The sequence below is a fragment of the Lipophrys pholis genome (genome assembly GCF_963383615.2).
Source record: "Lipophrys pholis genome assembly, chromosome: 9".
In the NCBI taxonomy this organism is placed as follows: Eukaryota; Metazoa; Chordata; class Actinopteri; order Blenniiformes; family Blenniidae; genus Lipophrys; species Lipophrys pholis.
The window spans coordinates 23,961,410-23,974,394 of record NC_137639.1 but is presented as its reverse complement, the minus strand read 5'-3'; the positions used below and the strand labels follow the sequence as shown (position 1 = coordinate 23,974,394).

Genomic DNA, 12,985 nt, shown 5'->3' with positions numbered 1-12,985 from the left:
TTTATTGTTTCTTCTTAGTACGGGAAAGCGAACGAGATGGCCATAACCCTCGCTCAGTCTCTTGGACAGAACATTGGCATCTTTTCTGACAAGAAGAAGATCATCAATGGTACCCAGCTAAACCTTGATGAGCCTGTTATTATCTAGAAACACGTTTATTTCACAGCCACATTTTCATTGCTGCTTTGTTTTTCCCAGGTGAATGTAAATGTGACGATCGCTGGGCAGGCTGCATCATGGAGGACATTGGGTAAGTTTGCTTAAAAGTTTTTTTTTTCACTTCTCAGCTAGAGTCACACCATCCCTCACTGATGTTGTTTACTCAGTTTTCAAACAATCTCTGAGTATTAGGAGCACTTCCTCCTCAGACTTCAAGTTGTTTTTGTCACCACAGAGTTGAGTCAGTACAAGGTATGAATATAAATGTTACATCTCATCCAGCCCACTCTAGGGCTGGCTGTGGGTAATTAGTCCTTTCTTTGTGTAATTAAAAGCAAGTCAAGCGATGATACTGTGATTAAATTTGACAAATTGGCTAATCTAAAAAAAAAAAAAAAAAAAAAAAAGTTAGAATACAATACAATTTTTTAAATCTCATATTTTCAAAATGTAAGCCTTTATAGTTTTGATTTGTTACACATAAATTGAAATATTTAAAGCTTTTGCTGTTTTAATACCAGCTTTAGCTTTTAAGTTCTGAAAACAAAACATTCAGTATTTAAATTTAATCTGTAATCACTATGTTTCGTGATTTTTTAAATGACACTTCATTATATCAGTTTTTTCCCCCCATTTTTTAATCATAAGTATAATTATCTCTAAAATGTACATTTACATTTGAAATTGTTAAACTGCTGAAATTCTTCTTCCTATTTTTAAAAATGATGTATCCCATGTTGATTGGCATGTTGTTGTAGTTTTAAGATTCACCACCAGGTGTCAGTCCAGGTCAAATCTTCCCACTGCATCTTCTTTATGTAACTTTATTTTATCTCCTCTCGGCAGAAATGTTTTTTTTAAATATATTTCTTACCACGATTAGGAGTTATTTATCAGTCTGTGTATGTTCTGTGTTTTCAGTGTCATGCAGAAATCACAGCAGTGTTTGTATCAATATGTGTTAAATGTGTTCAAGGCTTGCCTGGCATTGCGCCAATGTGAGCACATGAATGTGTGTGTATGTGTGTGCTGTGTGTATGAATACACCTCTTCTTAAATACTTCTTGCGTTCCTCCTCTATCCCGAATGGGACAGCAGGTGAGCAGAAGCTTGCTCGAGCGTTGCTTGTGCTGGTTTTGAACCAAATGGCTGTCTCGGAGGAGGTTGTCAGTCATCACAACCTTTCCCATCTCATCTAACAGCAACACGCCCTCTCTGGCCCTAGCTTCTCCTTTTATTTAGATGATAATGAACAAATACAGTTTGATGTCCTCTTTGTAATACACAGGCTGTATTTTTCATAATCACTTTGTATGATTTCACATGTAGTGAATGTGTATGTTTCAGTTTTGGGCTGATGTCACCAGCTGATCAGCAAAGAAAATGTGATTTATTTGGGTTTTATTGGAATTTTCTTCCATTCTGCAATTCAAAAGTTAGGATTTCATCTCTTTCTTTTGTTCATGTCGAACCGATTGATACAGTCTGCAATGTCATTCTCATCTTAAGTCAATATTTGTCTCTTCATTTCTCTGTAACAGTACACTCCCCCGTTGTCCCACATGCAGATCCTCTTCTACTGGCTCACCATAACAAACCCGCTTCAGTGGTCATATGACCAAGGACAGGTGATGCTGCTCTATGAGCTGATCACCTGTAAATGTACTGAGCCCCCATTTGCTTTCCTCAAATCACATTAATGGTATTTCAGACGTTTGTATTCAATGAGCGACCTCAGCCATACCCAATGACAGAACTTTGTTTTTATCCCTCAGCACATGCATGACTGATATACGCAACCTGATCAATGCTACTAACTGCTGTCACATTTTTTCACAGGGTGTAGCGACTGTGTGCGATTGTCTGTGCAGGAGTGTGCATCTGACTAGACTTGTCCATTTACATGTTTATGTGTACAACTCAGTATGTTTGTGGCAGCTTTCTGTTGGACATCTAAAAATCCTAACTACACCTTGGATGACCTTGAAAGACACAGCGGTCTTAAAGCAACACAGATTTTGTTGGCTGAATGTGCATGAAGGTCGAGTTAGGATTTGGAAACTATTACATTTTGTTTTGTATATTCATACCTTTATTTGAAACCAGGACAAAATATGTATTTTCTGGGAGCAGCACCCAAGAAATATTGAGCCAAGTATTCGTTTCAGTCTTCAGTTGCTGCACCTGTGCAGCAGGAATATGTCATTTAGCAGTTCCATAGTTTTATTCTCCTAATCTCCTATTAGAGGCCTGAAAATATATTGATATCTGCACTGCAAGGCTCACTGAGTGTTACTCTCTTTGACCAAGTCAGGGTCCATGGAGGAAGCAAACCCAACAACTGTAAATACATAAACAAAAAAGTTAGGAACAAGCAATTGGCATACGGGCAAAGGTTTATTCTTGCAGATTTTGACGACTCTTCAAAAAAGAAAAAAAAAACATAAACATGGAAAAGATCTCCAACTGTTAGACACTTCAGCTCATCAGTTTCATTTATAACAAGATGATTAGTCTGCAGGGTGTAAAACAAAGAACGAAGGAGTGAAGGACGTATGTAGGGCTGAGTACATATTAATAAATGAGACCAGTAGGAAGTACAGCACTTTATTGATACTGGTTCTACCTTTGTCACGCCCCCTGCAAAAGGCTTTAGATGTTTCCCAGCACATCTCGGTGAGCGGGTTGTTGTCAAGTCTCTGAACATTAAAACTGTCTTTTAAATCAGCAGTGTAGGAGCAAGGGAGAACAGCGAGTTGATTAAGAAATACTGCAATAATGGCAAATATTGCATTGCCTTCTGATACATATTTTGATTCCATGGTCTTAAACTGTGAAATCAAATCCTCTTTACCATGACTAATAGTATTTTTTTATGTGGAAGCAGTTGTACTTTTTCTGTTGATTATAGAATCATTAAAGCATGTTTCACCTTTATTTTATTCCTTCTTACTGTTCAAAAGTGGTTGCGAACTACAAGATTTTGATAAGATTCAGCAGTGGCACAAAATTAGATGCTAAAGAGTTTTTTTTTTTTTAAATCCCACGTCACAGCTGGGACAACTTTAAGCCCAAATTATTTCGGAAAATCTTTTTAAAATATTGTAGTGCACTTCATGTGTCATCAAGGTATCATCACTGGGTCCTTATGAACCCATCATCATTGTAGGCGGCTTCATTTATTCACATTACAATGTGAAGAAGCCTCTCACAGCCCCCGACCGTCTCTGAATGAGTCTCTCTGTTATTGCATTGTCTCCGCTGCCAGTCATAATGAACCACAGCGTCAGAGCCTCTACAGTTTGACATGTGCCTGAAAAATAATCAACATGATTTCAAAGTGCCATTCAGTGTTGGGTTGATATCTTTAAGATAATTAAAAAAAAAAGAGCCGGGTATTTGATTGGAACCAGATCAATGCAATATATTATTATTATTATTATTATTATTATTCTTATTATTATTATTATTATTATTATTATTATTATTATTATTATTATTATTATTATTATTATTATTACTATTATTATTATTATTATTATTATGGTTATGGTTGTGGTTATTATTATTATGGTTATTGTTATTATACCATAGTGGAGCATTTTAAAACGGATGACTTCTGCTCTTACCAGCTTAGTAAAATATTCATCTGGCCACACTTCCATAAGATAATGCAATAACTGTTTCAAAATTTTATCTTTTGCATTTTTAAGTTTCATTTTCGGGACAGAGTAAAAACGATGCATCTTTCAATCCATTCACATCTCACATACACCTTCATATGATCCTCACTATATTAGGTGTACTGTGTATCTGTCCCCATGTTATTGTATGGATCTCCTCTGAACTGTGAGTAAACCTGTAACAAAACCTTAAATCTTCATGGTAAGAATACCTCAATACAACAAACTTGTCATTTCAATATATGTACCAGTGATTATGGACATTGTAAAAATTATAACATACAGTTTAGTGTAAGGGTTCAAGAAATATAATTTATATGAATAAAAGAGCTCAAAACTGTTTTTTTTCCACACCAGTCGTTAAGTGTTTTTCTTCTAGTGATGTTTAGGAGGAAACTTTCTCTCATACTAATATCTATTGAGGCTGTTGTTCGTAGTTTTACACATTGTTCAATGTGATATTGTTAAACAGCTACTACCTGCCCAAGAAGTTCTCCGACTGCAATGTGGAGGAGTACCACAACTTTTTAAACAGTGGTGGCGGATCCTGTCTGTTTAACAAACCTCTGAAGGTATACACACACACACACACACACACACACACACACACACACACACACACACACACACACACACACACACACACACACACACACACACACACACACACACACACACACACACACACACACACGTATGTATGAATATCTTGAATTTGCCTTTTTCCTTCGTAGCTGCTGGACCCCCCTGAGTGTGGCAATGGCTTTGTGGAGCCCGGAGAGGAGTGTGACTGTGGAAGTCCGGCGGTGAGTTAATGGACTGTAGATGAATGGATTAGTGCAACTCGGTGGCAGGAGGATGAGTTTATAATAAATAATGTGCTAATTACCCGACAAATAAACAAGATATTGTGCCAGATTTGATCTAACAGGAGGTAATTTGATGCACTTAAGCACCACTGGAGAAATCACAGCACAGGTCACCCAAAGTTAATGTGATCCTGGAGATGATCAACAGAGACCTCTTTTCTCTTTTAATATGCTCTTTTCTGTGTGTTTATCTTTAAGGAGTGTGGCAAAGAAGGAGAGAACTGTTGTAAGAATTGCACCCTGACTCAAGGCTCCAATTGCAGTGATGGACGCTGCTGCAACAATTGCCAGGTACAAAACAGGCCAGGCTACATATTTCTAGTAGTCAAAGTAAACATAGTCAAGTAAAACGCATTGTTGTGAAAATTGTAACTGTGGTAGTCAGTGGCGACTCATGATTTCAGTATGAGTAAAATTATGAAAAAGTACCCAAAAATACTGCTTAAATTGAGTATTTGTAATTTGTTACTTCATAATATACAGAAGTGTTTGAGAGTTTTTAGTACTGACAGCCGAGGCTTCTTGAAGCACGCCTCAGCCATGTAGAAACTTCCATCTACCTGATCTTCAATTATATACTTATATGATTTTAAAGTAGCCAAGCTGTAAAATTTTAAATATAAAACTTTTAATGTATTAACCGTCTCAATAGAAAGTCGCGGGAACAGAGAACTTTTCAGATTAAACTTTTGCAAATGGAACACAAGTGTTGATCTGTGTTTTGTGCTGCTGCTGCTGCTGCTGCAGATGGAGTACGCAGGAGTCGTGTGCAGAGATGCAGTGAATGACTGCGACATCCCGGAAAACTGCACAGGCAACTCCAGCCAGGTACCAGTCCATCACACAGTCCTGTAGAGCTACAGCTATAAACACGCATCAATACTCGTATTGACTTCACAGCATTTCTGACGCATCTTTCATTTATTGCAGTGTCCACAAAACGTGCACAAAATGGACGGCTACACATGTGAGAAAGACCAAGTAAGACGTTTGACGTATTTATGAGATTTTTACAATATTTCATTAGCGAAAACTGAAAGCTGTGACTCAGCCTAAACGTTTATTTTCTGACACTGTACTGAGAATAATCGTTCTTTTCTCAACAGGGTCGCTGCTTCAATGGCAGGTGCAAAACCAAAGACAGACAGTGCAAGTACATTTGGGGAGAGAGTAAGTTTCTTGCCTTGCAGACAGCGAACATCTTCCATTAATCTTTGTTCGTTCTTTGTACTTCTTACAGTATAAGGCTCACAAAGTGTTCTAATTAAAAGTGGTTGTGTCTCCTTCAGAGGCAACAGCGGCTGACAAGTTCTGCTACGAGAAGCTGAACATTGAAGGGACTGAGAAAGGAAACTGTGGGAAGGACAAGGACACCTGGATCCAGTGTAACAAACAGTGAGCCAGTCTTCTGCGTTAGTCATGGCAGGTAGTCTGAGTTTGTATTCCTCACCAGACTATCTGTATTTGAACTTCTGTGTTTCAGGGATGTCCATTGCGGTTACCTGCTGTGCTCCAATATCTCACCTGCCCCAAGACTGGGGGAGCTGCAGGGAGGTCTGACCTCCTTCTCCGTAGCCCGACACAGTGCTTCTCTGGACTGCAGGTGGACATCAGAAATAATAAGAATAAGAATAAGAATCATCATGATAATCATTCTTCCACTGAGCATCTCATGTTTGTTGTTCAGCGGCGCTCACGTGCTGATCGACGGAGACACTGACTTGGGATACGTGGAGGATGGGACGGCCTGTGGGACCGACAGCATCTGCATCAATCACAAGTGTCTCAACATTCAACAGTTTAACTTCAGCACCTGCCCCGGGAGCACTGACAAGACCATCTGCTCTGGACACGGGGTGCGCACCAGCATCCAGCACACTAACACCAGCAACCATTTGTTTAGCTGTTCGCAACTCAACGGTGCCATCATTAGCGACTTGAAAGTTGTTTTGTAACTCCAAACACTTAAAGCATCGGTTATTAATTGCTTGATATTTTCATGGCAGAGAACAAAGCGACTGATTTACACCAAATGTGCATATTGGGAAATTAGATTGTACCTCTTGAGGTTCAATTTCATGAATATTTATTTGTCTCTTTTCGGTGCACACTGACAGCTGCACTAAAGCAGCCCTGCAGGAGGCGGCCATGTTGTTTGTTTATGATTGCGAGCACTATAAATTTGGATCTTCCCAACTAATACCTATCATAATTTCCAGCTGCATTAAATCAAAGTGGTCCTTTATGTCGTTCTGAATGGCATTTTTCACCACAGTAAAAGAGATTCCTCTGATTCAGTCTGCCCAGTTTGTGAAACTAAGTTTTTGTTTGTTCTTCGTCCTGCAGGTTTGCAGTAGTGAGCTGAAGTGTGTGTGCTACCTGGGATGGACTGGAGAGGACTGCAGCTCCATGTCCCCGTTCAGCTACCTGGTGGTTGGACCCACTGCGTCTGTTTCAGGTGGTTATTTGTGAAGCTTCTCGCTGCCTACTTCCTCTGCTCCCCTTCACTCTGCCGTCCATTTTCCAGCCTCTTCTCCTGTCACCATGCAGGATACACTTGTATCTCTCCACTCTTTCAGTTCTACTTCATCGCCTTCAGTTCTCCTGTTCTGGCATTCACTACAGATACTTCAATTTTTTTTTCTTTGTCATTTTGTTTGTTTGTTGTACTCCAGCTTATTTCAGCACACGTGTTGTCTGCTCATTAAAACCAGCTGCATTTGTATTCTCTGAACCACGCACGTCATTCTTTTGTTTGTCATTTTTTTTCACGCTCATTCTTTGTCGACAGGCCGATGTCTTTGACGGAGTGACTAGAGGTCAGATTTGAGTTTCTTTTTTCATTGTACTTGTCCTGTCCTTGATGTCATTTCGTGCTCCTCCTTCGCTCTCTCGCCAACTTCCGCCCGCCTCGTTCGGTTGATGATGACTCTCAGTAAACAGTAAAACAACCAATTCTGATGGTTATTTTCAGTTTTAAGCTAACACACATGTGGGTTCCCTTCAGTGATACTGAAGAGGGACAGCAGTGTGGTGGTTCTCAGTTTATTCCCCCTTTTTGTCCTCCTTTTGATCTTTTCCTGCTGGATGTACTGTGGTTTGTGTTCAGCTGCAGTGTTTTGTGGTTTGTGTATCCCCATGTGTCTTCACTACTCAGGAAGAAAGAGACCACTCATCCAGTTAACACACATTTGGCTCCTGTCCCCCGTCTGTCTCAGGTATCACCAGTACCAACATCATCATCGGGGCCATAGCAGGCTCCATCCTCGTCCTCGCCCTGATAATGGCTGCGACTGCCTGGTGCTACAAGTGAGTGCATCTGCAACTTGGATGTGTGATACAGAAATAAACAGACACGGTTAAGCCAAAGAAATGTAAATAATAAGGGGTAAAAAGGAGATTCCTCTTTTTACAGGAGCTACAAGCAGAGACGTTACGTTGAGTCTGAGGTCCATCGAAGATTCTGCCGGTTTGCTCACTGTTTTTTTTCTCACTCTCTTTTTTACTTGTAGTATTAGAAAGCTGTTTCTCTTAAATCACGTTAGGATTGTGGGTCATCTCAGTGCATTTCGAGGTTTGGTAGTCTCTTGATATTATAATATTTTTCCTCAAAACTGTTTTTATAGATCATTGTTACCCATGAATATCATACAATAGTGCCACAGGCCAGTTTCTGTCATGTGTCTAAAACCTTAAGTAAAAGTAGCAGGTTTTCAAACTCACTTTAGCTAAGTATTAAAAGTAAACATAGGCATACAGTGTTTACTGTTTTAACTTTTATTTTTTATATTTGTAATGTTTTGTGATGCACCCGTGCACTCCATGTCATCCATGTGATGAAGAAATATAAAAGTTATGATAATCCCAGAAACAAAACAATATACCTCAAACGTTTTTTTCTCTCTACTAAAATCATATCAGTCTTTATCATAACACACACTTCAGAGACTGATGCTTTCAACAAAATGCTTTTCAATGCTTAAAGGTGCAGAATAAGAATAATTTACATTTCTTCCCTACATGGACCCTCAACAAATCTAAATGAGATGCAGCCAATGAGATATGATTAGCAAAGATGTGTACTTCCTTTGGTGGTGGTTATTGTTCACTTCTGCAGCATCAAAAAAGCTTTCCTCTTCCCAGGCCGACGCCCCCTGGTGATTATGTCACCAAGCCGGGGGATGCAGATTCATTCTACAGTGACATGCCACCAGGCGTCAGCACCAATTCCGGCTGCAGCTCCAAGAAGAGGTCAGCCTGCCTGTCCCACCTGCAGATTCGCACCTTGTCCTTCACTCCCTCCATCCAATCCATCTCTCAGAACATCTCAGTGTTTGGCTTCAGGTGTGCCTCTCATCTCATCATCACTCATCTGTTCGCTTGCAGCTGCTTGTGTGTCTGTGTGGAGATGTGGAGGAATTTCATGTTATCTAGTGGAGCTCGGTGTGTGTTTACATCATGCTTTCACTCAACATCTCATTTGTGCTGTACTTGTTTAGGGAGATAAACCAAAACGTCTACATTTGTGAGCATTTTGTTGAATAAGAAATGATCTATATTCTCATTTCATGTCATAATCATCTGTCTTGATACTGTATTTTGTGACCCTACAATGGATGAAATATAAGAAATTAATGCTTGGATGATATTGTGTCATGAATCGTAGTTTATTTCATCTGGTTCTTCACTTACCTGTTGACATGTATGCATCAGGTTTTCATCATCTGACAGGAACTGTGTGTTTTACACTTAATGTGTGTGTGTGTGTGTGTGTGTGTGTGTGTGTGTGTGTGTGTGTGTGTGTGTGTGTGTGTGTGTGTGTGTGTGTGTGTGTGTGTGTGTGTGTGTGTGTGTGTGTGTGTGTGCGTGCGTGCGTGTAGATCTAATGGTCTGTCCCACTCATGGAGTGAGAGAATTCCAGATGCCAAACACATAGCTGACATCTGTGAAAATGGGCGACCGAGGAGCAACTCATGGCAAGGTAACACTCAAACTCCGGCACACTGCGAATTCTGTTCTCCAAAAACGCACTCCAGAATGATTCAGAGCAGTGTGGAGTTTCTCCAAAATAAAAACAGAGCTACTGTCTCAAACTATGTGGACACAAAATCTTTGATCATGAATGCACATCATATACAGGCATTACACACGGATAATACAGCAGTGGAAGTGACTGCAACTACACACATGATTGTAATTTGTAGCTATCATATGTTTAACCCAATTCCCATTGAGTACATCCATAGCAATATAGAATTCGTTCAGCATTTTTGTTGCAATAACCTTCGATTGAATGTATTTAGAATTTAACATTGTTCTTTATGTGTACATTTCTTTAAGCATCACAGTGTAATAACAGTATAGACTCTTAATGTAAATATCAGATATTGATTCATCTTTAATAACAGTAGTTGTAGTTGAGTTGAATTTTCAGGAATCCTTTCTAACTACTATTATACTTTAATAGAGCTGTCAATAGAAATGTATACTTTAAATAAACTAAAACATGGACACACACAGCACAACGTCTGCAAGCCAATTTAAGAGAAAGACTAATGGCAGGGTTGAAGGTACTGTGTAAGATAATATCAAAATCTTGGAGAAAACATATACTGCCTTCTTTCACTGCCTCAAAATGTATTAGAAATTATTCTGCATCTTAGATTTGCACAGTTGCAGTCTCTCCCGTTACGAAATTTACGTAATTTCTTTCCATCTCTGCACAATGCTGAGGTGGGTGGTAGATTGAGAAAAATAAATCCGGTGCTTCACCTTGTGAGGAATCAGTTTTGATGTGTGAACAGACTCACCGATGTTATTTCTGCGGGTAAAACCACTTTATTTATAATCCTGTCTCCTGTAATACCGTTTCAATAAATGTTTTGCATGTACTTGTAGAGATTTGCTTCTGAAGTGTGTGTTCATGTCATACCTATCTGCAGGAAACCTGAGCGGTAATCGTAAAAAACTGAAAGGAAAGAAGTTCCGTGCTCGCTCGAACTCCACAGAGTAAGTTCATGGTGGGAAGCTGTCTGAATTGTGCGGGCGATGCAGTACAAGATTTGGGGGTCAGTGTAAAGCCTAACTTTTAAGTCATGATTAAAAGAAATGAGTTCAGGTAAAAAAAAAAAAAAAAAGGATTTTTTGAAAAAACAAATGCATTTTTAGAATTAAATAAATTGTAATTGTAATACAGCCAAATTCAAATGATAAGATAGTCTTTAGGGTAACGATAGCAGACACGATATAAAGATTTACTTTTACTACAGCTGTCAAAAGCAAAGCACACTGTTATCTATCCTGAAGGGACATATGTCATTCTATAAAAGTGTAAAACACTGAGAGATAAACCCTGAACTCAAGTATTTACCACTTAAGTGGTGAAGGAAAATCCTTTTATTGTTGCTTTCAGCCTCTATTTTAATCAAACAATCCTTCGCCTTTTAATGTAAAGCATAAACAAATCAGGAGGAAACATTTACTTCAAGTACATTGAGATAAAAAGAGATACAAAGAGAGCGGATTTCACAAATAGCCCAGTAAGTCACAAGACCCTGCACTGAGATCATGCTGACTTTCTAAATAGTTTGCACTTCTACAACAACCTTCCTGTGTTAAAAAAACCCAAAAAACTAACTTGTTTGTGAATGAGCACTGAGCAGAGTGCGTCGGCTGCCTCCCGACCTGTTGGTTTATTTGTCTGTTGCTTTGAAGGTCTTGGCATAAGAAGTAGTGTGTAGTGCACCTGTTCTCATTATGAGCATGAAACTGACTGATTGGCGAGAAGCTGCCTGCTTGGAATGATGTGACCGATATGCTGCTGAGCCCGTAAACACACCACTCAGTTGTTTGTGATCTTCATGGTGTTGTTGCCATCTGAAACCACACGCAGGTCTGTCCGCCATCTTCTCACCATGTTCTCTTGTTCAGAATATCTTTGCTCTGCTCTGCTCTCCTAAAATATTTCCTCTTCCTCTCTCCTCCTCCCCAACACTCGCTTATTTCTGGATATTTTCTTGTCGTTTTTCATTCCTTTCTTTCCTTTTCCCTTTCTCCCCTCTCCTTGTGTTGTGTCCATTGACCTCCCCCTCCCCCCCTCCCACAGGTATTTAACCCCTCGCTTCAAAACTGAGTTTTATGATGTAACTAAATGGGTAGAAGATGTGAATAAAAACACTCAAGGACCTTTCCTTAGGTATAACCTCAGACCACGTGCCGTTCCCCACACGCTTGTCTCAGGCTCCCTCACTTTTGGTTTGATTTGTGGTTTGCAGAGAAAGATCTTAGTGTCAATCTGGTTATTTTATTCAGAATAATATGTCGGAGAAAGGTTTATCAGCAGCTGGCATGTTGCAACCTTGAAACCATATATGGGGTTGCCTCCTGGAATAAGATGACAACAGCCTTTTATTTATTTATTTTTTTTAATTGAAGTTGCATTTTAATTTGCTTTTTTTTTCCTGCTTCATTATATTGACGCAATCTAATCTCGCTATAACTGCCTGTGCTAGTGTTACAACTCTAATCCAGCCCTTTCCTTCCTAATTTCTCCTTTTCCCTTTCTTTGCTCCCCCCTCAGTCTCTATACGCCTGCATGTTGAGTGTTGTTCTGTCAGTAAGTGTCAGTGCCCCGCTCACCTCGTGTGCCTTGGCGTCAGTGTGATGTCACGGCCGAGCCCGCCGTTACGGACGCAGCTGCTCTGACATCACTGTGCTGTCGTGACGAACTGTAGGTCGACTCTCCAAACGTGTCCAAGGTCTATAGATAATCACAGACGCCGCGTCTGCTAACGAGGTCACGGCCACGCTGTCTCTGTAGTGCACCATTCCCACGCTGTTACCTCTGAAAACCAAACAAATCTGGACTCTATAGACCTTCACTGTGTTCAGTAGCTGAACTTCACCCTCCCCGTGTTAATACGTGTACTTTAGGGCGGAAACGGTTCAAAATGATGGAGCGACATGGAGGCTGGTTACAGAAGTCATCAGCAATGCAGCATGACTCGTTTATTCATTTGATTTTTAAATAGTCCGTAATAATAATAAAGAAAATAAAGTAAACAACCACCTTAAAGCAAGCTACAGGATTAATTTAGCAGAACAGAATTGAGACTGATTAGATACATGTATTTGCATCAGTCTCTGAATCTTAGCTGATTGTAAGTTACGATGCATTTAGCATTTCTTTTTCATTGATGTCACTATTTCAGTACAGTTTTCAACAAATATCTTCCTTATTACTCTTCTTCATTTTTCCAGTCGAGCTTCACACCT

The 12,985-nt window shown here is 39.6% G+C and overlaps 1 protein-coding gene across 2 annotated transcripts in view; it reads left to right on the top strand.

Moving 5' to 3' along the window:
• The window catches only part of adam22 (ADAM metallopeptidase domain 22), a 52,456-nt gene extending 41,625 nt beyond the window's left edge, over nucleotides 1-10,831 (top strand). The window contains exons 13-30 of one of the 2 annotated variants that reach the window (XR_013935615.1): nucleotides 19-109; nucleotides 199-250; nucleotides 4,315-4,414; nucleotides 4,577-4,648; nucleotides 4,910-5,002; nucleotides 5,459-5,539; nucleotides 5,642-5,692; nucleotides 5,818-5,881; nucleotides 6,001-6,106; nucleotides 6,195-6,314; nucleotides 6,399-6,567; nucleotides 7,058-7,169; nucleotides 7,503-7,530; nucleotides 7,930-8,020; nucleotides 8,127-8,180; nucleotides 8,855-8,962; nucleotides 9,592-9,692; nucleotides 10,654-10,831. Coding sequence is in view for 1 of the 2 variants with exons in the window: in XM_080471331.1 (XP_080327457.1) it covers nucleotides 19-109; nucleotides 199-250; nucleotides 4,315-4,414; nucleotides 4,577-4,648; nucleotides 4,910-5,002; nucleotides 5,459-5,539; nucleotides 5,642-5,692; nucleotides 5,818-5,881; nucleotides 6,001-6,106; nucleotides 6,195-6,314; nucleotides 6,399-6,567; nucleotides 7,058-7,169; nucleotides 7,930-8,020; nucleotides 8,127-8,180; nucleotides 8,855-8,962; nucleotides 9,592-9,692; nucleotides 10,654-10,724 (1,536 nt within the window). In the remaining variant the exon portion in view is untranslated. The remainder of the gene's footprint in view (nucleotides 1-18; nucleotides 110-198; nucleotides 251-4,314; nucleotides 4,415-4,576; nucleotides 4,649-4,909; nucleotides 5,003-5,458; nucleotides 5,540-5,641; nucleotides 5,693-5,817; nucleotides 5,882-6,000; nucleotides 6,107-6,194; nucleotides 6,315-6,398; nucleotides 6,568-7,057; nucleotides 7,170-7,502; nucleotides 7,531-7,929; nucleotides 8,021-8,126; nucleotides 8,181-8,854; nucleotides 8,963-9,591; nucleotides 9,693-10,653) is intronic. The other variant, XM_080471331.1, reaches the window with a different exon arrangement.
• The last annotated feature ends 2,154 nt before the right edge of the window (nucleotides 10,832-12,985 follow it).